The following is a 24,845-nucleotide window of genomic DNA, read 5'->3' as shown; positions in this document are numbered from 1 at the left end:
CCGACCGACTCTCGGTAAGTGTCCGAGAGGGTATTGTTAAATTTCTCGAAATTAATTTTCCTGACTTCTCCTGGAGGTGTTCCCTGACCAATTTGCCAAATTTTACGAGGCCATTTTTGTAGAATAAATTAATGGTTTGAGGTAAAATCTGGCAAAAATATTTAATATTTATTTTTAATACATCTTTCAAAAATTTATTTGCCGGATTTTTGGGGTCATTTTCAAATTCCCTGACTTTTTGGGTCCATTTTCAAATTCCCTGACTTTTTGGGTCCATTTTCAAATTCCCTGACTTTTTGGGTCCATTTTCAAATTCCCTGACTTTTTGGGTCCATTTTCAAATTCCCTGACTTTTTGGGTCCATTTTCAAATTCCCTGACTTTTTGGGTCCATTTTCAAATTCCCTGACTTTTTGGGTCCATTTTCAAATTCCCTGACTCTTTGGGTCCATTTTCAAATTCCCTGACTCTTTGGGTCCATTTTCAAATTCCCTGACTCTTTGGGTCCATTTTCAAATTCCCTGACTCTTGGGGTCCATTTTCAAATTCCCTGACTCTTGGGGTCCATTTTCAAATTCCCTGACTCTTGGGGACCATTTTCAAATTTCCTGACTCTTGGGGACCATTTTCAAATTTCCTGACTCTTGGGGACCATTTTCAAATTTCCTGACTCTTGGGGACCATTTTCAAATTTCCTGACTCTTGGGGACCATTTTCAAATTTCCTGACTCTTGGGGACCATTTTCAAATTTCCTGACTCTTGGGGACCATTTTCAAATTTCCTGACTCTTGGGGACCATTTTCAAATTTCCTGACTCTTGGGGACCATTTTCAAATTTCCTGACTCTTGGGGACCATTTTCAAATTTCCTGACTCTTGGGGACCATTTTCAAATTTCCTGACTCTTGGGGACCATTTTCAAATTTCCTGACTCTTGGGGACCATTTTCAAATTTCCTGACTCTTGGGGACCATTTTCAAATTTCCTGACTCTTGGGGACCATTTTCAAATTTCCTGACTCTTGGGGACCATTTTCAAATTTCCTGACTCTTGGGGACCATTTTCAAATTTCCTGACTCTTGGGGACCATTTTCAAATTTCCTGACTCTTGGGGACCATTTTCAAATTTCCTGACTCTTGGGGACCATTTTCAAATTTCCTGACTCTTGGGGACCATTTTCAAATTTCCTGACTCTTGGGGACCATTTTCAAATTTCCTGACTCTTGGGGACCATTTTCAAATTTCCTGACTCTTGGGGACCATTTTCAAATTTCCTGACTCTTGGGGACCATTTTCAAATTTCCTGACTCTTGGGTCCATTTTCAAATTCCCTGCCTTTGCCAAGTTTTCCAGGTCGCGTTCCAAGCCTGAAAAAAGAACTACCCGTTCTAGGTTAACGCAACTTTTACAAAGTGAGAGGAATATTTAGCAACCATTCACAGAATTGGCCAAGCGGCGGGGACAACGGGTGTCCTTGTCTGCTGACATCAGCCTTTTGCGTTACTCAACAGCGCCCCTCAACCTCGATTCAAAGGTGGGCTTCTTTCTCCATTCTTAACGTTAAACAGACTACGGAGTTCAACGTCCGATCACATCAACCGACCCACGCCGTGTCCAACATCACATCGCGAACCGAACCGAGCACTCTCCGCTCCCCGCCTCCCTCCCAGTAACGAGTTGAACTGACAAATTACGCGTAATCTAATCGTAGAAACCCGCGTTGATTCGCACCGAAACGAAGACGTCTTTTTCGTACGGATACCAATGTCATCTTAGATTGGAGGAAAACGGAATACGCCGCTCAAACATCCCTTTACGCCGATGTCGGTCAGTGTCTAAAGACACTACGTACGGAACGCTTTCAGGGTCAAATCAGCGTTTCCAAAGGTATACTAACCCCTCTTCGCGATGCAAATTTGTTAAAGACGATACTACCGAAGTCGAGTTAGAGTTACTAGTACGTTCAAATACGGGGAATGTGGTAAAGTCAACGCGTTAAACGGGTTCACGTTTCAACCGCGGATTTTTTTTACTCTTTCCTATCTATGAGAGTAATAGCGAATTCTCGACTTTTGGTTCCCAGGATAACAAAGGATTAAGTTACGACTTGGCGCGAGCATAAATTTACGAACTAAGGATCTCCCAGACGAGCTGGATGTGCTAACGTTTTTATGGGTGCCCAAATAACATTTTTTTGGGGGGATCAAACCGAATTTCAGATATTTTATTTACTGGGCACGTCGAATACTAAATAATAATAATTCCAACATCGAATATTTTACCAAACAGTTTCCCAATTTTGTAAATTCTAAATCGAATATTCTATTTGGCATTCCATCGAATATTTTTCACCGATCAAATAACAGTAATTCAATTATCGAAAATTTTACCAAATAGTTTTTAAATTTTGTAAATTCTTAATCGAATATTGGATTTAATATTCGATCGAATATTTATTTCTAATCAAATACCAATTAAAAGTAATTCCATTTTCAAATATTTTACCAATTAGTTTTTAAATTTGGTAAATTCTGAATCGAATATTCTATTTGGTATTCCATAGAATATTTTTCACCGATCAAATACCGAATAAGAATAATTCCATTACGGAAAATTTTACCAATCATTTTTAATTTTTATAAATCTCAATCGAATATTGGATTTGGTATTCGATCGAAAATTTATTTCTGATCAAATACCAATTAAAAGTAATTCCATTTTCGAATATTTTACCAAATAGTTTCCAGCTTTTGTAAATTCAGAATTCAATATTTGATTTTGTATTTATTCTTATTATTTAGTGTCATCAAATACTTTATCGCCCCCTGGCTACGTTGGAACAAGAAACCGTGCACTCCTGTCTCTTTGCCAGAATATTGTGGATAAATAAGGAAATGGGGAAGGAATGTTAATGGTTATTTTGCTTCTGACGCGAGCTTTTGTTTCCCCGTCAACACATCTTTACATGATTTTTATTTTTAGAATCTTCAGGAATTACTTCGAAAGGAGAGCTTTCCAGCCAGGGTTAATGAATGCGAGTCATAAATCTCGGTTCGCAGGCGGATAAAAGCGCGAGAACACTAGAATATTTGGCTTGAACGTTTATTTTTACACTAAATGAAATATAAATACGAGCTATATTCGGTTTCTTAAAGAGATTTTGATTTATATTTAGGAAGAAGTTTTAATTACAGTCTTTATCTTCGAAAGCCGCTTAATTTATAATATCATATTTATGGTGAAATTAAGACATTTTCTTTTTCAATAATAGCCAGAAAATATTTATTTATACTTAAGGATAATTACTATGTTTAGACGATCCGCGGAAATTTCAAAGGTTGAATTTCCCCAAGCACGAGAGGGGGGAGGGAAAACGTCACGGCCTGCAATCGCATTGGATGACGTCAGTTTTAGGGAACCAATGAGATACCAGGCTGATTTTATTTTATTTACAGTGAAGGAACTTACTGAATTTAAAGAGTGTAAGGTAGATTGGGAGCAACGCTAAAAATGGTCTCAACATCGCATTTATTTCTACTTCGGGAGGATGACCTTCTTGATATTAGACCAAAAACATTAGAATACTTAGAAAAATGCGAAAAAGAACAGTTCACAATTTGGCCCGGGGCCTGAAATGTCTTTGCGGGGGCCTGCCTTTTCCTTCGATCTTTATGGCCGACAAACACATACAAAATTTACAGGGTTGCCACAAAATTTTGAGATTCAAATTCCCTGACAATTTCCTGACCATTTTAAGAGTTTTTTTCCCAGACTTTTTAAGGCCAAAATTTTTATTTTATATTTTACTTTTATCAGAAGTTAATAAATTTAAATTGACTTGCATTTCAATAAAAAGGTTATTGCAAATTTGCAATGATGAAAAATATACCCGAACTTTCAAGGAAATAAATAATAATCATAGAATTGGTCAGAGACCTTGAGTAAAAAGTGTCAAGACAAATTCTTAAAATTCCCTGACTTTTTAAGTTTTTAGGTCATTGGTCAAATTTTAAATTCCCTGACTTTCCCCTAATGTGTGGCCACCCTGGGCCTGTACTAACTCGTAAGAGTTAAGGGTCGTTCAGTGAATTGAGCAGTTTGAACACCAAACGTCGGTACACTTTTTGGTGGACCAACACCCAACGTTTTTCAGGTAGGTAAGGTGAGTGATTTTTGGGTGTATAATTGATTTGAGATGTACATGTACAACTAATGAAATTAAAATATTTCGTAAAGTCACTGACGCGGAAACTTTGAAACCGTTGACTCATCGATTGCTTACTAAACAATATTGCTGTTATCGAAATAGCAGACTTAAATAATTTTGAAGGGCTAAAGCTAATTTTCTAATTTCATACAGGAAACAGTATAGCAGTATAAAAATACGAATAATCCCATTGAAGTACAGGAATTCTACTTGGAATGCTTATCGCGGCAGATTTTCGTCTCGATGTGGCTGACGGTTTTTTTGACGTCACTATGTTAACTTAACAAACAACAACGCGAGAGGGGAGCGCGCGCAGAGGGGATTTTATCTCTCGTAGGCGGGGCCAAAGCCGTCAGATTGATCTTACCATACGCGATACGGCAGGATAAGCATTCCAAGTAGCGGTATGGATTCCTATTGCAACCCACAAAAATTATATATATACAAAAGTGTGAACCGCGTAGAGTGACCAATTAATTGGTACATCGCATATGAACAATTAATTTGGCACCAATAAAATGGCATAGTTTGAAAGGTACTATATTGGAAAATCGAGATAGTCCGAAGCATTGAGTTGAGAATAATAAAGAGCCCCAGACCGGATTTTCTCCATTAGTGGCAACGGGACTGAAAATCAAGGAACTTTATCAAAGTACGCGTGGCGTCTTCTGTTGACAATATTAAACCGCCTTTGACAGAGCATTAATGTCTCGTGGACTTGCACGCGCGCGCAGTCTGGCGCGAGACGAGAATGCATTGTAGAAGGTGAATGATAAAGTTCCTTGATTTTCAGTCCCGTTTCCACTGATGCTAAGCTTAAAGCCTATGGTGAAAATCCGATCCGGGGCTCTATATTATTCTCAACTCAATGGTCCGAAGTCGCTTTTAAAAACAAAGAAGCTGTCGCCATCTACCAACATACGTTGTCAACTACTATTTTCATTTGAATAAAAAAAGTCGAGAGCAATGGCGATATTTACAATACTTCCAAAGTGACGTAAACAACACCGCAAAAACTGAAAAACGCGACCAACAAATGACAACGTGACGAATAACCGAGGTCCATTTTGCCGCCAAATAATAAAAATATACAAAGAGTCGCCCCAAATGGGAACATTAAAAATGAAGGCGAAACGCATTTGGACGACGGGGAGAAAGTGGAGACTTAAGACAGTCACGGCCACGCGGACAGAGAGCGAAAGCGAGAGGCCACCGTGAATGGCCAGCGCCGGAGAAGAGCGTCACAGAAAACGGAAGGAGGTCAAGGCCTAGGCCGTCCCCATTGGACCAAAGAGAAAACAGCGAGCCTCATTAAAATGGATGGCCACGGAGACCTTACACTCGGGACGTAGGGCGAAGAGACGCGGACTTCACCCGCTTCCGAAGGCCCGGTGACACTGTCAAGCGAAGGGTGTCGCGGCGGTAGACCACTTAATGGAACCCCCGATAGATCCCTTTTCCAGATGGAGCGACAAAAATCGACCGCGAAATTTCGTCACCTTAACCTAAGAGTCACCGATAAGGCTTATCGGTGTTGGGACAGCCGCGGGAGGAACGCGTTAAGGTTATCGTGCCACCGCCGTTACTGTTACGCGGAGGGCGAACGTGAGGGTGCAAAGGGTCCCCGCGTTGGACGCGGTTTCCCCCCAAACGCCTAATATACCCTAGCCGCATTTTATAGAGCCGCGTCACCTTTGGAACTGCGCCCCGTTAAACAGGACGCCGTATTAAAAAAATATCCAGAATTTGTAATGTAGTATTACGCGTGGAAAAAGTAGGTTCCCGCTATGGTTTGTCTGGCGTAGTTTATCCAACCTTTTGGTGTCTGGGAACTGTTCCTCCAAGCGAAAACCGTTTATATTTACTTCACATTTATATCAAAGCATCTAGAATAAAATTGTTGGATACATTTATATTTTATAAATATATATATTCCACTTTTAAAAATATATCAGTCCGCACTTTAGCAATGTCCACTATTTTAGGCGGGTTTTTCTCCAGAGGCGTACCGACCCGGGTTAATGGGGTTAATATTTAACCGGGCGCCAAGCTGGCTATCATGTAGGGGTCGCCAAAACACTCTGATCTTTAACAGGGTTGCCATAAAATTTTCAGATTCAAATTCCCTGACTATTCCGTTTTCCCTGACCATTTTAACAGATTTTCCCTTACTTATTAAGGCCAAAATATTTCTTTTATATTTTACTTTTATCAGAAGTTAATAAATTTAGATAAACTTATATTTCAGTAAAAATGTTATTTCAATGTTGAAAAAAATAGCCAAACATTCAAGGAAATAAATGATAATCGTGGAATTTGTCATAGATCTAGAGTTAAATTACCTTCAAAAAGTGCCAAGATAAAATTGAATTCCCTGACTTTTCCCTGAATTTTTACCAATTCTTAAAATTACCTGACATTTCCCAGACTTTTTAGGCCCAATTTTTAATTCCCTGACTTTTCCCTGATTTCCCTGACGTGTGGCAACCCTGTTTAATGTCCAATTGTTCCTTCAACTAGTTTTTCATTCTGAATATTCGTTCAATAGAATTTTAATTTTTCAGTTGTTCAGATATCTAAAACAATTTCCAGTTTTTCCAAAATGCATCACAATATCTCATATCTACGATATTATACAAAACAAAATCGAACTTACGAAGGACGGACTAATGTTGTGGTTGCTAAAGTCATCGGTAGGTTATATACAATTTGAAGTAAGACTGTTCTCGGGTAGAGACTAGAGAGACAATTTTTTTCACCCAGAATTCCACTAAGAAAACGCTAGCGGTGTCGCTAGTGCATATCATTAAATTGGTTTTCATTAAAAAAAACTATTTTTTGGAATAAAGGGGGCGCCATTTTGAAATTTATGAACCGGGCACCATATACCCTCGGTACGCCACTGTTTTTCTCTCTACGCAAAAAAGCATCTGTGCGTGACGTATCAAAAATAAGACCATTTTGACAATGTAGCCACATTCAAGAATGCATTTATTTCTGAGAAAATGACTAAGTTCAAACGATTTTTAATTCAAATTTTCCGAGATATCCCCAGACAATTTCAGAGATTTTTTCCCAAAACAATTTATCTGAGTTTTGTTCCTTTTAAAATTACAGGGCCCCCACTCAAATCTTCAATTTTTTATAGGAAAAATTGAATCATTTTTTAAAAATATAGGACTTTATAGGACTATTTTTTAAAAAATTATAGGTTTTATAGGACTATATATGCTATTTAATTTACTAACTTTATGCCTTAAAAACAAAATCTATATTTAGAGAAATAAATCTTTGATTTTCGCTTAAAAAATAGAAACTATTTAACCATTTTATCACCAAAATATACTAGTAGCTAACCATGATAACAATAACAAAAGTATAGACTAGAATGACTTGGTATAGGAATTTATCCTATAGCTAAATCTAGCAATTTAACTGAGTGGCTGGATTTGAAATGGTCAAAATCACAAAATTATAGGATTTTATAGGACTTTTGGGGGATTTGGCTAAAAATATAGGATGTTATAGGACATTTTTGAAAATAGGATTTTATAGGAATTATAGGACCTCTGGGGTCCCTGCTAATTTGAAACAAAAATCATGCAATTTCCGAGTTTTTTACCTTTTATAAGCCAAAAATTACGCAATTTAATTTTATTTTAATACATATTTTTTTTATACTCTAACCATTCAACGTGCCTATCACAGAACGCTCAAAACAAAACTAACGATCGAATACGGGTAACAATACTCTGACCTATAAAAACAAATTTATTACGTTTTTACGACTATTAAAAAAATAGCCATCGTTCTATTATTGGAAGCCTCAATAATTATCTGTATATCTCAATCGTAACGCTTTCAATGAAATAAATACTGATCGTATCAGTCAAGCTGGCCAAAACACAGACGGCTCCGCCCCCTCGCTCTGTTTCGGACTAGCGTTTCGGATCTGAAAATGCGGCAAACTTCGGTTTCGGAAACTGGCAACAGGGTCATTGTTACCTTGGTACATGCCCATCCCAGAGTACCCGTACCCACTTGACGCATTGTTGGAAATTTAATTAAATGACGGTCCCGCCCGCGGGCATTTTCTAAAAGGATGTAAAATTAAGAGGAAATTAGACGATTAAGCATTGTGGTATTGAATCGTTTTCATTCGAATCAGACATTTAAATCAGACACTTCCATTAATGAAAATTAACAAAGTATAATGAATAAAAAGTAAATAAATAGAATAGGTTGCCTTTTACGTCACAAGTCTAGGAGCGCGTGTTACAGTCGCCAGAGGAATATAGATCTTTCTAGCGCACGTGTAAAACACGCGTGCGAAGAATACTAAAAAAGCCGTGTTTTGTGACGGAAGAGCAACATATTCTGTTCTTTTCACTTTTTATTCATTTTATCATGAATTTATTCATTTTAAAATAAATAAATTCATGATTTTATTTTATAGAAAGATCTATTCAAATCAAGGCAAATTTTTTCTGTAATTAAAATTAATTTACGTTATGGAATAACGAAAGTACCAAGAACGTATTTAGATTACTGAGAACGAACGAGTCAAAACGTTTACGGTAATAAGAACTACCATGGCCGGACGGAAATAAGCATTTAAAATGGAGAAGAACCGTCATCTGTCAGGGACTTGGATTCAAAACATATTCCTTTTTCACACGATAATTGAATACATTCCAATTATTTTTCTATTCATTGATAGATAAATAAATAAATATTAAATATTAAATTAAACTTTTAATAAAAGTGACTTGGGAATAAAATTTATTTTTATTATTATATACGCAGTTTCTCGAAACATACGATCTTTTTTTAAACGGAAACTCCCTTAAGTAGGACATCACGTTGGCTGTCCTGAAAGGCCACCTCCTCGTACGTTCTCGTCACCTAAATAGGTTCTTGATAATACAATACCAGGGAAAGGCTTTGAAAATTTTATAGGAAAATATAGTTAACTAAATAGGCGAATTATAAGAAAATAAAGCAAATTAAATAGGCGAGTTATGGGAAAATATAGGAAAAATAAGGTAATTATTGCACATCGGTATCACCTAGAATATTGATAATTTTAGGCACACTGCTTTCTGGTATTATTGGATCATTTAGCGGATTTACAAAGTCCGTACATTTCAAGATTTGGTTCGAAAGCGGCCGTTTTTTCACTAGATGTTTTATAACACGTACAAAAAAAGTTCTTTCATTTATAAAAGACCGTGAAATTATAGGAAAATAGGTGAAAATGAAGGAATTTATAGGAAGGCATTAAAAATATAGTAAAATATAGGAAGTCTGGTCACCCTGTTGAGGCGAAAAATGGTGGATAAAATATTTAAAAATAATAATAAAATCAGGGTTGTCAAGTATTTTTTTAATTATTGATGAAAATGACCTACTATACTTCATTGTATTTATGAAAATGTACAAAAAACGGTCAATTCCGAAAAAAATTAAATTTCGTTTTTAATTCCATTAAGATTAATTTAAATTTTAGGTACCATTATTGCTCCACTCAACTGATTAATCAAGAAAAAAAGTCATAAAACGGTAAAAACCCAATAGGCCTAGAATAAAAAAATTAATTGAAATCAATAAAATAAAATCAACAACACTGAATAAAATTAATTGAAACCAAATATTTTTAAATAACAAACGTCTAATTATCGTCTCTTTATTCGTACGTCCGCCAATGTAGAACGTCGGAATGTTTAAGTGATAACGTTTGAAACAATTAAGGCGAAAAATATATCTCGGATAAATAAAAACTCGCAAACGTGTTCTGGGCCGCATCCCAAAAATCTAAATACCTTAGAAATAACTTTAACCAATACCGGATATAATGATCAACCTAAAAATAAAACCAATACTTTTAACGATTTCGATAGTACCCAAATCGGTAAATTAGCTGACAGATAAGCGAGAGGAAAATAAAATGCAGACTCATAAAGTAACCCAGATTTCCGCGTATATAAACCAATAAATCAACTCGTTTTTTGTTGGTCCGGTTAATTCGAATTTCATCTGGTCGGGGTGCGAGTACCCTGGAAACGCGTAGCAACGACCGGAACCGCCTGATAACGCCGAGTGCCACGAGTCGCAGTCAAAAGTGACGGACGGACAACTTTGGCCTCGATCTCAGTCAGCCTCCGTTGATGGCCGATCAAGATGTCGACATCCCCAAAACTTAGGGGATCAAATATATAAGGCTGATTACGTAAATAAAACTCGGCTGGCAACCACGCGATGACGGCAGACTACCGAAAGGGGCCCCCGAAGAACCCTCGGGGATTCGGGGGCTGTGGTCTTCTCATAAATTTTGATGCTAATAAATTCTTGATGTGAGGGGTGGGGTACTTTTAATCTCAATTTACGATACGGCTTATCGTTTCCCTGTTGGGGAAATACACATTTGGTAATTGACGTTCGATTTATGGACATATCGATTCCTCTGTTTTTGACTAAAAAATCACGGTTCAAAATCAACCGATTAAAAAATCACGTTTCAAAATCAACCGACTAAAAAATCACGTTTCAAAATCAACCGACTAAGAAATCACGTTTCAAAATCAACCGACTAAAAAATCACGTTTCAAAATCAACCGACTAAGAAATCACGTTTCAAAATCAACCGACTAAAAAATCACGTTTCAAAATCAACCGACTAAAAAATCACGTTTCAAAATCAACCGACTAAAAAATCACGTTTCAAAATCAACCGACTAAAAAATCACGTTTCAAAATCAACCGACTAAAAAATCACGTTTCAAAATCAACCGACTAAAAAATCACGTTTCAAAATCAACTGACTAAAAAATCAAAATTGAAATCTAAAATACGATTAAAATCCCGATCTAAATTTTAAATTTAAACCCAGATTTCCGGATTTATTTACGAATTAGCGTTTAGAACTACCCGTCAGGATTACAAGCGGTAATATCTCATTCGGAAATTTCTCGAACATGGCAACAAGCCGACGACCGAATCGAACAACGAGTCTTCTTTGTGTCGCGCCTAAAGTTCCACCGAAGAGAGATAATCTGATACGAAAGGCGGATTATCGAAACATCTCTAATCTCTACGTGGAGCGAGAATTGGAAAATCTTACATAAAACCGTGCAAACCCCTAGTTACAATGGCCGATATTGATTTACACCGAGTAAAATTATCCAAGAAAGATATTTCCATACAATGGCCGGCCTTATTAGAAAGGGGTTCAAAACGCGAAAAGCCAGGGTACAAGGGCCCCTCGAACACGACCCATCCTGCTCTTTTAATTCGCTCTTATCGTCATTAGAAAACGTGTAGGATAGGCAGTCTGCGCGCGATAAAGGTACGGCTACGCACCTACGCGCGTTTTATGGCACGGGCTTCTCCCGAATATTCATCTAACACGGATGATTAGCGGACAATACGCTCGAAGGATGTTCACGGTGTCTACCCATCCGCAGCATGGGTACCAGGTGACTCGGTACCATTCTTTATCCTACGTGTTTTAAGAGCTACTCGCTAAGCCCATGTCGAGCGTGCTGGGGCAAACGGTTTCTTTTTGGTCGCCGTGAATGTGAATAATAAATGCGTTAAACAACGGTCGAGGAAGAGATTAGAGAGAGAGAATATAAAACTGCGAGAAGGTGAGCGAGTGACTCAACCCATTTGCGAACTTCCAAGACCCCCGCGCTGCATCCGTTTCTACGAACACTGAGGCTTAAGCATTCACGGAGAATGGTATGTTTATAACAGGGGAATACCAATCGCGAGTTCAGGCTCCATTTTGAAGAAAAAAAATTTAAGACATCTAAAAGATCCAAATATTTTGAGATTATAAATTTGAACCTACGAAATAGCCCATAGGGCCGAGCAAGCATTATATGTATGTGATCGGCCCAAGACTCTTAAAGTGCCCCCACTAAAATCTTCAATTTTGCTTATAGGAAAAATTTGATTATATTTCTAAATAAATGGAACTTTATAGGTCTATTTTTTTCAAAATTATAAGATTTTATAACACTAGATATGCTATTTCATTTACTAACTTTATGCATTTAAAAACCAAATTTATACTTACAACGTTAGTGAAAAAATCTTTGATTTTATCACTAAAATATACTAGTAGTTAACCATCTTAACAATAACAAAAGTATGTAGACTATAATGACTTTGTACAGGAATTTCTCATAACTATTTGAAATGGGCAAAATATCAAAATTATAGGATTTTATAGGACTTTTAGGACCTCTGGGAGCCCTGCTACACTTTGATCTTAGCCAAATGACTTGAAGGTTATTATATTTCAAATACAATTTTTTATTTTATACAAAACTAAGTTTTTTAGAAATGCCTACCTACACAAATGTTTTATTTAAGTTTTATTTAAACGTACGTTATATAATATCACTAAATACTGTACATTTAGCACGCTCATCTGTTCCTCATGATCTAATTAAGATTTGAAAGAAATTAAAAACATAGTGTAGGAAAATTAGGCGCCGTCTACGAGTTTACCGCCCACGTTGCTGTCTTAAGAGCTTAATATCACTAATATATTTAATATTCGCATACTTCTACTAAAATAAAACCACCACGCCACCTACTCCAAAAAAGAGACTAATTTCTTCGAGCCACGTCGCCAGATTCTGTAGGTGGGTGGTCATGACGGTAGAGTAGCCGACTGACCAAGATTCTCATCCGTCAAGTGCACGAGGCCACTCCCCCCACGCCATACATCGGGTAGTGGGTACACGTTCGTTATACCAGGCAGCAGCGTGGCACGGCGCGGATAAGCCATACGCGGCTGCGGGGCCGGATGGCCAGCAGGGGTGGTGGCCGAAAACAACCATTACCAGATTACCAATCTCATTCATGATCCAACAAAAACGGCGTCTCGACAGCAACGCGGTAATCCGCTGGGATTATCCCATTGCGCCGATGGCAACTCGGACATCGTTCATCAAGACCCTTCCAGACACGGCCTTCGGGGGCTTTACCACGGACGAGCCACTCCAACCCAAAACCACGTCCATCAACGCCAAATCTCCAAATTTCCTGATGACCCTTTTTCGCCCGCGGTGAGGTGCCTTGAGAACTTCCCGCCCACCCACTTGGAAGCCTAATTAAAGAGGTACCGACATTTAAGCGAGAATGGGGGGAGTTTATTTCTTTTTTTGAATTCGATAAATTACCCCACAGGGAAGAAGCGTCAAAATACAACGCTGGTGCGTCTATCGAGTCTTTTATATTTCAGGGCCTAACCCGAATATCTGTAACAAAACAGCCTTTATCGGAAATTCGGGATTTTTTATTCCGGCGCATTATACGTGGCGCCGTAGTTATACTCTGGTGAATGGGCAAATTTCGTTTTGGTTGAAACTGTCAAATAAACTCTCAGGGTATAGAGGGATAGTGTACAGAAGCTGTTTGTTCTAGGAATTTGGAGCCCTTCGGCATAAAAATTAACCAATGAAATCAATATTACATAAAAATTAACAATTAAATCAATATTACATAAAAATTAACAATTAAATATTAAAATATTATGACTGTGCTTTTCTCGCAGTTTCACGGATGTAGCCGGCCACTGAAACGCCGGACTACATATTATACCGTTTGACCACTTGTTTATCTGTAGCGAATTGTCGGTCGGCGACTGGTTTTTCGCTTTGGCGGTCGAGGTTGTTCCGCCTCGCGTTTCGACTCCCAATTAAGGAAGAGCCCAAAAAGGCGGTAAAGCTGGTTTCCAAGTCATTCAAAAATAAAATCAAACAAACTCGAGAGTTTAATTGTTACGTGGAACGCACAGCGCCGAAGACACCGCTTCCTCCCAAATTTACGGTCCAGTTAACGTCTCGTAAATTAAGGATTTTTGGCCGTAACAAACACATTCTACCAAATGCAACCTTCGCTGGGGAACCTCAGCCCTCGAGAAAAGGGTGCGGCGACGCTAGATCCAACCGCCTGCAAAATTTAATTATCTTCAAAACGGAAAATTCATATACTATACATCCAGAATTTACGTATTTATACTTCGGGAGAAGGACTTTCTTGAGAAGATTTTGAGCGTAGCTCCCAATCTCTTATGCTCCAAACATAGCCGGCTGTATTAGAGAAGGCCAGGAAATCGTTTTTTCGGAGGGGGTGGCCTAAAGAATTTTTTTATGCAGCTCCTGCTGCTAGATGGCGCTTATATGCCTAGTTTTCACAGGCGCGAAATTCAAATGGTATGGCATTACATTAACGGTAGCAGACGGCTAGCCTCTGACCTCACAATATTACTGGGCCAAAAGATGCCATCTAGTGGATAAAGGCGCCAGGAGCGCGGAAGTTTTTTTAAGAAAAATCGCTTGGATTTCCTGGCCTTCTCTAATACAGCCGGCTATGCTCCAAAAGTAAGCTCCTTTCCCCTTAAAAATATAAAAATTGATTTCTTAACCCCGCCAACTGATTTAAACGCATTAAAAGTCGCTAGATGACTTGAGTGGTGCCTTGGTTATTACACGGTGAACACAGAATATTTTAAAATCTTTTAAAGGAATTGTAGGGAATATATCATTGAAATATAGGAAAATATTTAAAGAAAATTGGGGGAAAGAAAATATAGGAAGAGATTGGCGGGGAAAGAAAATTAGGAAAAAATGGAGGGAAAATAAAATATAGGAATAAATTGTGGGAAAAGAAAATATAGGAAGAAATTGTGGGAAAAGAAAATATAGGAAGAAATTTGGGGAAAAGAAAATATAGGAAGAAATTGGGGGAAAAAGAAAATATGGGAAGAAAATTGGGGGAAAAAAGAAAATATAGGAAGAAAATTATATTAATAAAATTATAGGAGAAAAAGGAAGTTTGTTAAATTATAGGAAAAAATAGGAAATATAGGAACACTAAATAACACCGTTCAGTAACTTCCTACGTAACTATGACGACAAGCGCTCATCAAGTAAAAACAGATTTTTCCCTTTGCGTTACTGAATGTAGCCCAGGTATTAGCATAGCTTATTATTAACTGAAGTCTTCCGAGCGCACGCTGGAGACGGCTTTCCTCCCAGATTACACCATGATTCTCAACAAAGTCATTCTCCCTAAGTATAATATAAATGCATTCAGAGTTTAATAGCGCGATGATGTAAGCAATGGTAATTGGCTCGACACCAGAACGGAAAAATTGTTAATTTCATACGCGTACATTGCAGGGATCTCAGACATAATAGACAGGTACACGTAGATTTATTGTGTACAAACTAAACTCCCGCAAGCTCACCCTACAAGATTTCAAACGGGTAGCTTAAAGGGACTTTCAAGAGACCCTCTAGTCAATTTTAAATACGTCATTCGTGCTTTCAAAATGGCGAAGAGTCTGCTTAGCAATAAGTCTACGCGTCTCCAATCCTTCCCGTTCTCCCTTCGCGTTTTCTAGCTCGGGCTTAACCTCTCTACAATTTGCACGTTAACGAGATTTGTCTCGCGCCAAGTAATAAAATGTCGTTGTGACTCGTAAATTCCAAGTTTGGTACAATATGAACAGGCTACTTAAGTATCATACCCCTTTTGACGCATTGACGATAGCCAAGAACGAATTTAGGTAACTGAGAACGTACGAGTCGACCCGTTTTTAGTAGCAACTAAATTAATAGTGAAATCGAACTAATTATACACGTTTACTCTCTTACGATCGATACAAGATGGCTCTATACAATTGATAAAATGGATAGTTTCATTTTGAGAGTAGATCTTAGTTAGTAGATCAGGCTAGCGCACGTTCTTAGTAACCTCAATTCGTTCTTGGTTTCTATGGGAGAATTTTACGACGGTCGTAAACGTTTCGGCGTTTTGTAGCGAGACGAAATTATTCAATATTGGCGCCTTTAAGGTATAAAATTAGTCATAAAACGAAGAATCGAGTGTGTAGAAGCGTGCCTAGCCGCGTTAAATCGTCCACGAAAGCAAATCTCGTCGCGAGCCAGAACAGGGGCTGAATTATGGGGGGAGGAATTTTGCCATATGCTACGAATTCCGGCGTTTCATATTCAAATGATTCATAAACAATGAGTACGCTTTTCGAAGTTTCGATTTCACGCGTACCAGTGAAACGAGAGAATCTTGAACTATAAAAAGTATAATAAAACGGTTCTTTGTTTCATCGACATAACGTGTGCCAAAAAAGGCGAACAACAACTACTGACATCGGAAATAATACAGCTATTATTCACGCCCGCTTACATTTTAGTAAAACATTGGCAAACACAGAAGTGCTTAACAAGTCTATTATTTTGGACACTTCAATGTTTTGTTGGACGATTCTTATGACCTATTATTTAAATCGAAAAAATCGTTCTATTTAACAGATCTAAGGGTTAATAATGATCTTGTCCACCTTTGTAAATAGACTAAAATAGTAGTAGTGTAGGTATTTTTAAAGAATTTCGTAATTCGTAGTGTTGGAAGTCGGAAAATTTTCCGGAAAAAGACAGAGGCCTTTTTTCCGAAAACAAAAATTATCATTCCATGATTAGTCTAATATATTGTTTGCAAATTTAAATAAAGCGGCATTTTCGCCTCATTTATTCGAATCTAAAAGTAAAACTAAACCTCTAGACTAGTTTAAACTTATTAACAAATAACAATGTAACACTATTAATGTTTTTTAGTATGTTTACTGATATTAGACATTTTATATCGATAAATAGTTAAAAACCTTTAAAAAGTAATTTATGTTTCAATATTTATTTTTCCGCAATTCGGAAAATTTTCAGGAAATATTTCCGCATTTTATTTTTTCGGAAAATTAACAACACTATATATAGTGTTGTTAATTTTCCGAAAAAATAAAATAACTATAGTTATTCGTGTATCGTGCAAATAAAAAATGCGCAGTCTAGTCTAAAACTGTGCTCACCAGTTGTACTAAAATGTTGGTTCGTGCAAAAGGGCCTCTGAAGAGGGTCTAAGCTTCGACAACGAATGTGGTAAAAAAGCCTACTGCGCATTCAACAAAGTGAACGGGATTTATTTCTACGCGTTAAAAACATCTAAGGTTCCACAGTACTAAAAAAAATCCGCTTGGTTAATACCCAAGGCACCACCCTAGGGCCAAGTCATACATTGATGAAGCCAAGCCTACCCGCGCACGTTCAACGCGTGGCGCTTAGTCACTGTAACAAAATGTACTGGTATTTTCGGTTATCAAAAATACCGTTACATTTTCACGTAACGTGTGAAGTACGCGATTTTCCTCAATCGTAACTCGTTTTCCAATTACGGACCTCATCATTAGCCAACAGCGATGTCAAATTTGATTATTTCCTCAGCTGACTGTATTTGAATACGAACAAGTTTGTGGATATTTTACGACGCTTCCAAAAAATCCATCTAATTTCATAATCAACTGATACCATTACCATTATGCAAAGTTGACGTGCTGGAGAACTTTTTATTGCAATATCATAAGTAACAAATCAACAATGTTTTGTTAATGGTAGCTTTCTTTCTGAACCTTTAAAGTTTTTCGACACTTGACACTATTGCCCATCTCCGAATTGGACCCGCAACTGAACTTACAAGGAGACATCCCGGGGTGTTTCTCCCGGATTTTGTTCAAAGTAGACCTTCGGGTACCTTGAAAGCTCCTATAGGGAAAAGTTTCAATGACCATTCGTTTTGCCATGGCAACCAAAAATGTTTTTCACAACTCAAGTTTAAACTTTCTCTACGTAAAATAGCATGGCAAAATCACGGTTTGTAAACCCTTACCATTTGAACGTAATTTTATCGATTTTACCCAATTATTTTGCCAAAATTTTAATTTTTGTAATTTTTTTAAAATGTCAAAGGCTCCTTACAACCGTGATTTTCCCATGGAAAACTTTTCCCATTAGGAGCTTTCGCGGTACATGAAGGTCTACTTAACCCCCGAGTTTGAAAAAAGTCGGGGAGAAACACCTCGGGATGTCTCCTTGTGAGTAGCATATTATTATAAAAATAGTTGCAAAATCAAGATAAATAAATATTATCATGAGTAACATAATGAAATTTCCTTTTGTTTTAATGGTAATTTCCTGACCGAACCTTTTTTCGACACTGACTTGGACTCGCACTCGAAATGAGTGGCGTGTTATCGTCCTTGCTAGTAGTAAATTTCGTCTTGGGCATATTTAGACCCTAGGGAGCTTTGTATTGAGAACTAAATCTTGATTGCGCAAAAACTCTGAAAATCAGTTCGGTGATAATTTTAATTGGCAAACTTATTATAAATTATATAACTTATGGCAATATTAAATAAAATTTAACTTAATTCACGATAATTGGGGCTAAATTTCTCCAAAAACGTAGCAATTTTAGACTTTTTTAGCATAGTTACTTCAAATCAGTGTAGCTTTGTTTTAAATAATTTCAATAAAACATATACGAGTAAATTGGCACCTCGAAAATATATTTTTTATAAACTATGAATTTGATAAGATTCTTTTTCTTCATCGTTTGGCTAAGATCAAAGTGTAGCATCGTTTCACCATCAGCTGTTAAACATATAAACGTTCGCTATACGAAATATTTCGGGCACACAATGGAAAAAATGAAGTGTGCGTGTAAACTCAGAACCACTCCCTCCGCGTTGAGTTTGCAAGTTCTCTCCTCACTGGTTAAAGGGGTTTTCCCACGACCTCTTCGGTTTCCCCTTTCCATAAAAACTTGTAGAGGTTAACGGTAATAGTTAGTGTAGGGAGCTGTTGGTTCGCCTGGCATGCAGGGCTTGCCACTACCCTCTTACGCATTGTAACCCGGCCACCACTTGGGCCTAGGGTGGTGCCTTGGGTATTCGCCTAGTTGATTTATATTTATATTTATTATACGGTTCAGCAGGAATTCATACCTTTACTTGGAATGCTTATCCTGCCGTATCACGTATGGTAAGATCACTCTGACGGCTTTGGCCCCGCCTCCAAGAACAAAAATCCCCTCTGCGCGCGCTGCCCTCTCACGTTGTTGTTTGTTAAGTTAACATAGTGACGTCAAAAAAACCGTCGGCCACATAGTGACGAAAATCGGCCGCGATAAGCATTCCCAGTAGAGGTATGGATTCCTGGTTTCAGCTTGGAGGAGGGAAGTATTCTGGAGTGGAAAATCCCATAGCGGTAATAAGAACGTCCTTTGCCGCCTATTGCTGTTAGAATTACCCAGACTACCCCGGTTTTTGGTCGGACGTCAGCTTTATCTGCCATCATTCTGGCTTGATGACGTCCGACCAAAAAGTGCATGATGGGAATTTTACAAAGCCGCAGGTGGCGCCCGACTTTTCCACTCCAGAATACTTCTCTTCTCCAAGGTTTCAGCAGTTGCCGCGGGGCAAAGATGCTCAAACCCTGTCCACTGGCGTACCAATAAATCCTTTTTTAAAAAAGCCAATACCTAGAAAAGATTTAGTCTCTTTTTTTTCGAAATTTAATAGCGGGATTTGAGATCTTTAACACAAAAATAGGAACGATTTCAGTACTTAAGTTTAAAATATATTATATAATATATATTATATTATATAAGGACCGTAGGTTAGTAATCTCTCTATTGAGCCCATAATATTTTAAATTAGTCACTTTGTAGTTTTGAACCGACCAAAAAGTTGGAGGGGGCATTACATTAGCTGCCCCCACCGGCAAAATATTTGGGAGGGGCATTGCCCCACTTGCCTCCCCCGGTTCCTACGCACCTGGGTTTCAGTAAGGCACGCCGATGAAACTTCAAAGAAGCGGTATTTTGGGAGCGCTATCCCGCAGTTTCTTTTTCGGTTACGGAATTTGAAAACCCTTCTAGGCATAAATTAGTAAATGTACGCGTAGGGCTGTGAACACGACACCAACAGCAACGCTAGGACAGGTTTCAAATTACTCCTTTTATTCGTAGCACGCGGCCGCCAAATTACCATAAAACAATGGCTATTTTGTTCCGACAGCTTTCTAACGAAGCTCGCTCGCCCGAAAGGTTAATCAATCCATTTCTCACGGCGCCGCCAGTCAAGCTCCATTTGGCCCCCGGGCTACTAGCGCCACCCAACGGAAGGAGTTAAAAGTCAACCAACTCTAGTTTTCGCCAAATGAAGTTCTCTTCCGCTTCCAAGGACGCAATTACAATTTTTCGCACCAATTTATTAATAAGTGGTGGCGAGGAATTAGCCAATAGTTGGCGCCCTTTGAGCGACAAGCTAAATTTATAAGCAGACGCGCGTGCTGCCGCTACTGGACGATCATATTTTGGAAACGGGCCAAAAAACGAAACGCCACAGGAAAACACATTCAAAATAAAAACTTTAGAAAAACTACTCGCGATACGTTATACTTGGCACTCGCGTCAATAGACGTTTTTGAGACCTCCCGCGGAATTTTTTGTCGTCAAGAGAAATACGTAGGAGTAAAGTGTCGTCTGCTAAAAATAATCTTGAATAATATTTTTCGAAATTACTTTTAAATGGTTTAAAATATGAATAATAATACTAATCAGCTAAGCTAATACCCGAGGCACCACACAGGCCTAAGTCAACTTGTGACTTGTGCAGGGTTCGTACAAAATTTCCAGAATTAAATTCCCTGACCATATTTTCTGTAGAATAAATGAATGGTTTAAGGTAAAAATCTAGAAAAATATTTTCTTTCAAAAATTTATTTGCCCAATTTTTTTGGGGTCATTTTAAATTATCCTTAATTTTTGGGACCATTTTTAAATTCCTTGACTTTTCCCTAACATTTTGGGACCATTTTCCAATTCCTTGACTTTTCCCTAACATTTTGGGACCATTTTCCAATTCCTTGATTTTTCCCTAACATTTTGGGACCATTTTCCAATTCCTTGACTTTTCCCCGACCTTTCGGAAACATTTTCAAGTTCCCCGACCTTTCGGAAACATTTTCAAGTTCCCCGACCTTTCGGAAACATTTTCAAGTTCCCCGACCTTTCGGAAACATTTTCAAGTTCCCCGACCTTTTGGAAACATTTTCAAGTTCCCCGACCTTTTGGAAACATTTTCAAGTTCCCCGACCTTTTGGAAACATTTTCAAGTTCCCCGACCTTTTGGAAACATTTTCAAGTTCCCCGACCTTTTGGAAACATTTTCAAGTTCCCCGACCTTTTGGAAACATTTTCAAGTTCCCCGACCTTTTGGAAACATTTTCAAGTTCCCCGACCTTTTGGAAACATTTTCAAGTTCCCCGACCTTTTGGAAACATTTTCAAGTTCCCCGACCTTTTGGAAACATTTTCAAGTTCCCCGACCTTTTGGAAACATTTTCAAGTTCCCCGACCTTTTGGAAACATTTTCATATTTCCCGACCTTTTGGAAACATTTTCAAATTTCCCGACCTTTTGGAAACATTTTCAAATTTCCCGACCTTTTGGAAACATTTTCAAATTATTTGAAATTAGCCTTTACAATTTTCATAGAACCACGTAGCGGCCGACGCGAGAAGCTTCTGTATTTTCGTCTGCTAAACAGGCCGAAAAAAAGGTTGGCTCTATTATAATAGTCGAAAAGTCAAGCGAAAAGTAGCTCTTAGTAGTTCACTGTAGTTGACTAATGGCCCTGCAAAGAAACAGCAACTACCTAAGTTTAGTTTCCAAGTGATTTTTTTAATTATTTTTACATCGTAGGAGTTCAGTCTTTACATACTGGACCCCGTTTGAACGTCAAGCGTAGGTTTATCATTTCCACAGATACTTTTGACAATGTCAATAAGCGAGGTAAAGACTGCATCGCCGTATCATACGATTACTTTCCGATTACTAAGAACGTCTAAGAAACCCATATAATTATAAGCAACATTATGAAATAACGTATTTTTTGTCATTTTCGCTGACATTGTAAGTGGGCGAAAACAGGCGAGATTAGGTTGTTATCAACAGATGCGCTTATGTCGCCTAACGCACCAAAGTTCGCCGATTAGAATATCTACGTTGATAATGAAAATTCTAGTTCCAGAAACCCTGCTTTTTTAAAACGCTAAATGGGACTTAAGTAGGATCTATCAACCATTTTAAGATAAGGGCTAGAAAAACAGATGTCCCACATAATGCCAATATATCAAACTAGCCCTTTTTGCGAACAGATTACAAATTACGATAGTCAGGTTATCGAAGAACTACCTTTATTTGTTTTCGAAAAAAGCGAAAACTCTCCAGCACTTAAGGGGGAAGAATACAGGAAAAGCCTCTTTTTCGTTCAAGCTGAACGTTTCTGTTTCAACAATTACATCATTGAATTATATTTTTCTTATTAGGCTGAACCTTCCTCTAGTGCTTAAAATTATTTTGATAATTCTAATATTAATAGTTAACGAGATATAAGGTCCTAACTAAAGGGTAGTTTGGGTGCTTGCCCAACTTGTTTAGCTCCGGGGGTCCGAATTAAAACGTAATAACTTAATTAATTTTAAATTTTAAATTGTCAACATTATTTTAAGCACTAAACAAGAAGCTGTTCTAAAATAAATATTAATTTTATAAGTTAAAATACAAAATTAAAAGAGTTCAGCTTGAAATAGCGCGAAAGTAGACAATGACCACCGTAGTCTTCCTCCTTAAGCGAATAAAATAGAACTAAGCATCGTAACGTACCGAAAAATTCGTCCCATTGCATGGTTTCATCCGTGGAACCCACATTGGGTTCGGCGTTTCGGACGTGGTGGCTCGAAGACGTGGCCTCACAGTCCATCCTCTCCCGCGGAGATGATCCGAACACTCCGACCCTGACATTTGACCTCCCTTGATGACCGGAGGTGGAGGAGACCGAGGAAGGCGTCTCTTTGGAATGGGGAGGAATAGGCGGCCTCCTAAAACGCGCACTGACATCGTAATGCACCATGGTGTATCGAAAACGATCGGTGACGCGTTTTCGAAATCAGTTTATCCCGAATGTCGGGGTGATCCACTTATTATTTAGCTTTAAGCCTCGGCTCTCACGATTCCGGCGCGAAGCCGACGCGAAAAACATTTAAAATCCGCGGGGATAATTTATATTTTTAGGTAACGGAGGGGACTTACTATCGTGGCTAAATGTCTAATTTTTCGGCGTGCGAAATGGATGATGGATGGCCTTCCAAAATAGGAGTAGCGACGAGAAAACAATACTAAGAAACCGGGTAAAAACGTCCAAGATTACGCGCGACTAAAACCGTACACAACGCGAAAACCTACCACGCGCTAAAATCACGCTTCTACAAAACAGTCAAAGGGGGAAGCCTTGCCACTCACGGCGGCGGCGAAACTTCGGAAGAGAATCGCTTACGCAGCCACGTTCAGCGCGAGGTCCCTCGAAAACTGAAGGGAGCGCTGCCAAGCGGAGAGACGAGAAAACACAGGGCCTGTCGATTCCAAAAGAGGAAGTGGGGGACGGGGGGCGTCGCGAAAAGAATCAAACATGGGTGAGAGGGGGGGGGGGGGGGGGCAGCCAGACGAGCGATATTTTGGGATGGAAATCCAGCCAGAGGGACGCGAAAAGAGAGCGGGGATGCAGTGAGCGGGAGAAAAAATCGGATATAATAAGGAATTCTTGTCATTTCTTTCTAAAAACCAGATGGGGTTCAAATCTAGCTCTTTTTTCACATCTTTACGTTTAAAAACAAATTGCTTATACTGGCTCTTTTGGTTAGCGTTATGATTTTTCTGATTTATTAAAAATAAGACTTCTATTAACAATGTATCAAAAGAAGCTGTTATCTTAACACGCAATTCCGTAGATCAACCAGAAGTATTCAAGTATATAAGTTGTCTTTTACGTGAGAACGTAAAAATGAAATTTGTATCTGCACAGGCTTGAGGAAATTTGCGTTGGATCCAATTTTTGTAAACACCGCATCACTGCTCAATATGTTCCACGTTTACAACTCCCTCTAACGATGTAAAATGTAATTATTACATTGCCTAGGGATTTTCCCTGATATATAAACTATATTTTCACGATTAAATAGTTTTAGGAAATTAGTATTTGGCGTATTGGGTAGTATCGTAAGCATTCGTCATAACTAAGCCCCGCCTTGAAACGGCCACCATTACATTAATTTCACGTCACAGATCACGTGGCAAAACCCCAAGCAATTATCACGTGACCGCCATGGGTGTCTTAAAGGGGAACGGCCAAGCTTTTCCAAATATCGCCTTATTTGCATATCAATATACTTACACCTACCTTATTTTGTCTTGAAAAAAATAGTTTTTGGCCTAAAAAGTTGAAACGCAAAATAACGTCAAGTATTTGGGTTTTAATTTTCGATGCCATCTTAAGGTGTATCGCCAGCGCCAACAGCACCTTAGTGGGCGATTTGCGAACTATCCTAACTTTTAAAATCGCGCAATTTAGGCTTAGGTCTCGTATAACAGACTGGAACGCGCCGCGCGTGCGAAACAAATCTTTCGCATCTTCAGCAGCGCGTGCTTTTATGTTGTTTTACTGTCTTTATTTTATTAAAAATTAACCGCTTAATATTTTTTGATGCGGTTTTCGCCATAAATTTTAGTTTTTAACGGGCTATAGGGCTATTTAACTGGTTAAAGCTCGACCGTTCCCCTTTAAAGTCATGGCTGACCTATACGCGTTACCATGGCAACAAACAAAAGACACACCCTCGAGCAAGATACATATTTCGAATCAAAATAATTAA

At 38.3% G+C, this 24,845-nt stretch overlaps 1 protein-coding gene across 1 annotated transcript in view; it reads right to left on the bottom strand.

Annotated features, from left to right (window-relative positions):
- GEFmeso (Guanine nucleotide exchange factor in mesoderm) overlaps window positions 1-23,486 on the bottom strand; it is a 112,053-nt gene extending 88,567 nt beyond the window's left edge. Inside the window, exon 1 of the mRNA XM_090180813.1 lies at window positions 22,804-23,486. Within this exon, the coding sequence (XP_090036939.1) occupies window positions 22,804-23,050 (247 nt within the window). The 5' untranslated portion in view covers window positions 23,051-23,486. The remainder of the gene's footprint in view (window positions 1-22,803) is intronic.
- Window positions 23,487-24,845: the final 1,359 nt, after the last annotated feature.

Source organism: Leiobunum rupestre, chromosome 7 (genome assembly GCF_980474605.1).
Source record: "Leiobunum rupestre chromosome 7, qqLeiRupe1.1.hap1, whole genome shotgun sequence".
Taxonomy (NCBI): domain Eukaryota; kingdom Metazoa; phylum Arthropoda; class Arachnida; order Opiliones; family Sclerosomatidae; genus Leiobunum; species Leiobunum rupestre.
The sequence above is the reverse complement of the archived record's forward strand: the minus strand, read 5'-3'. Positions and strand labels throughout refer to the sequence as shown.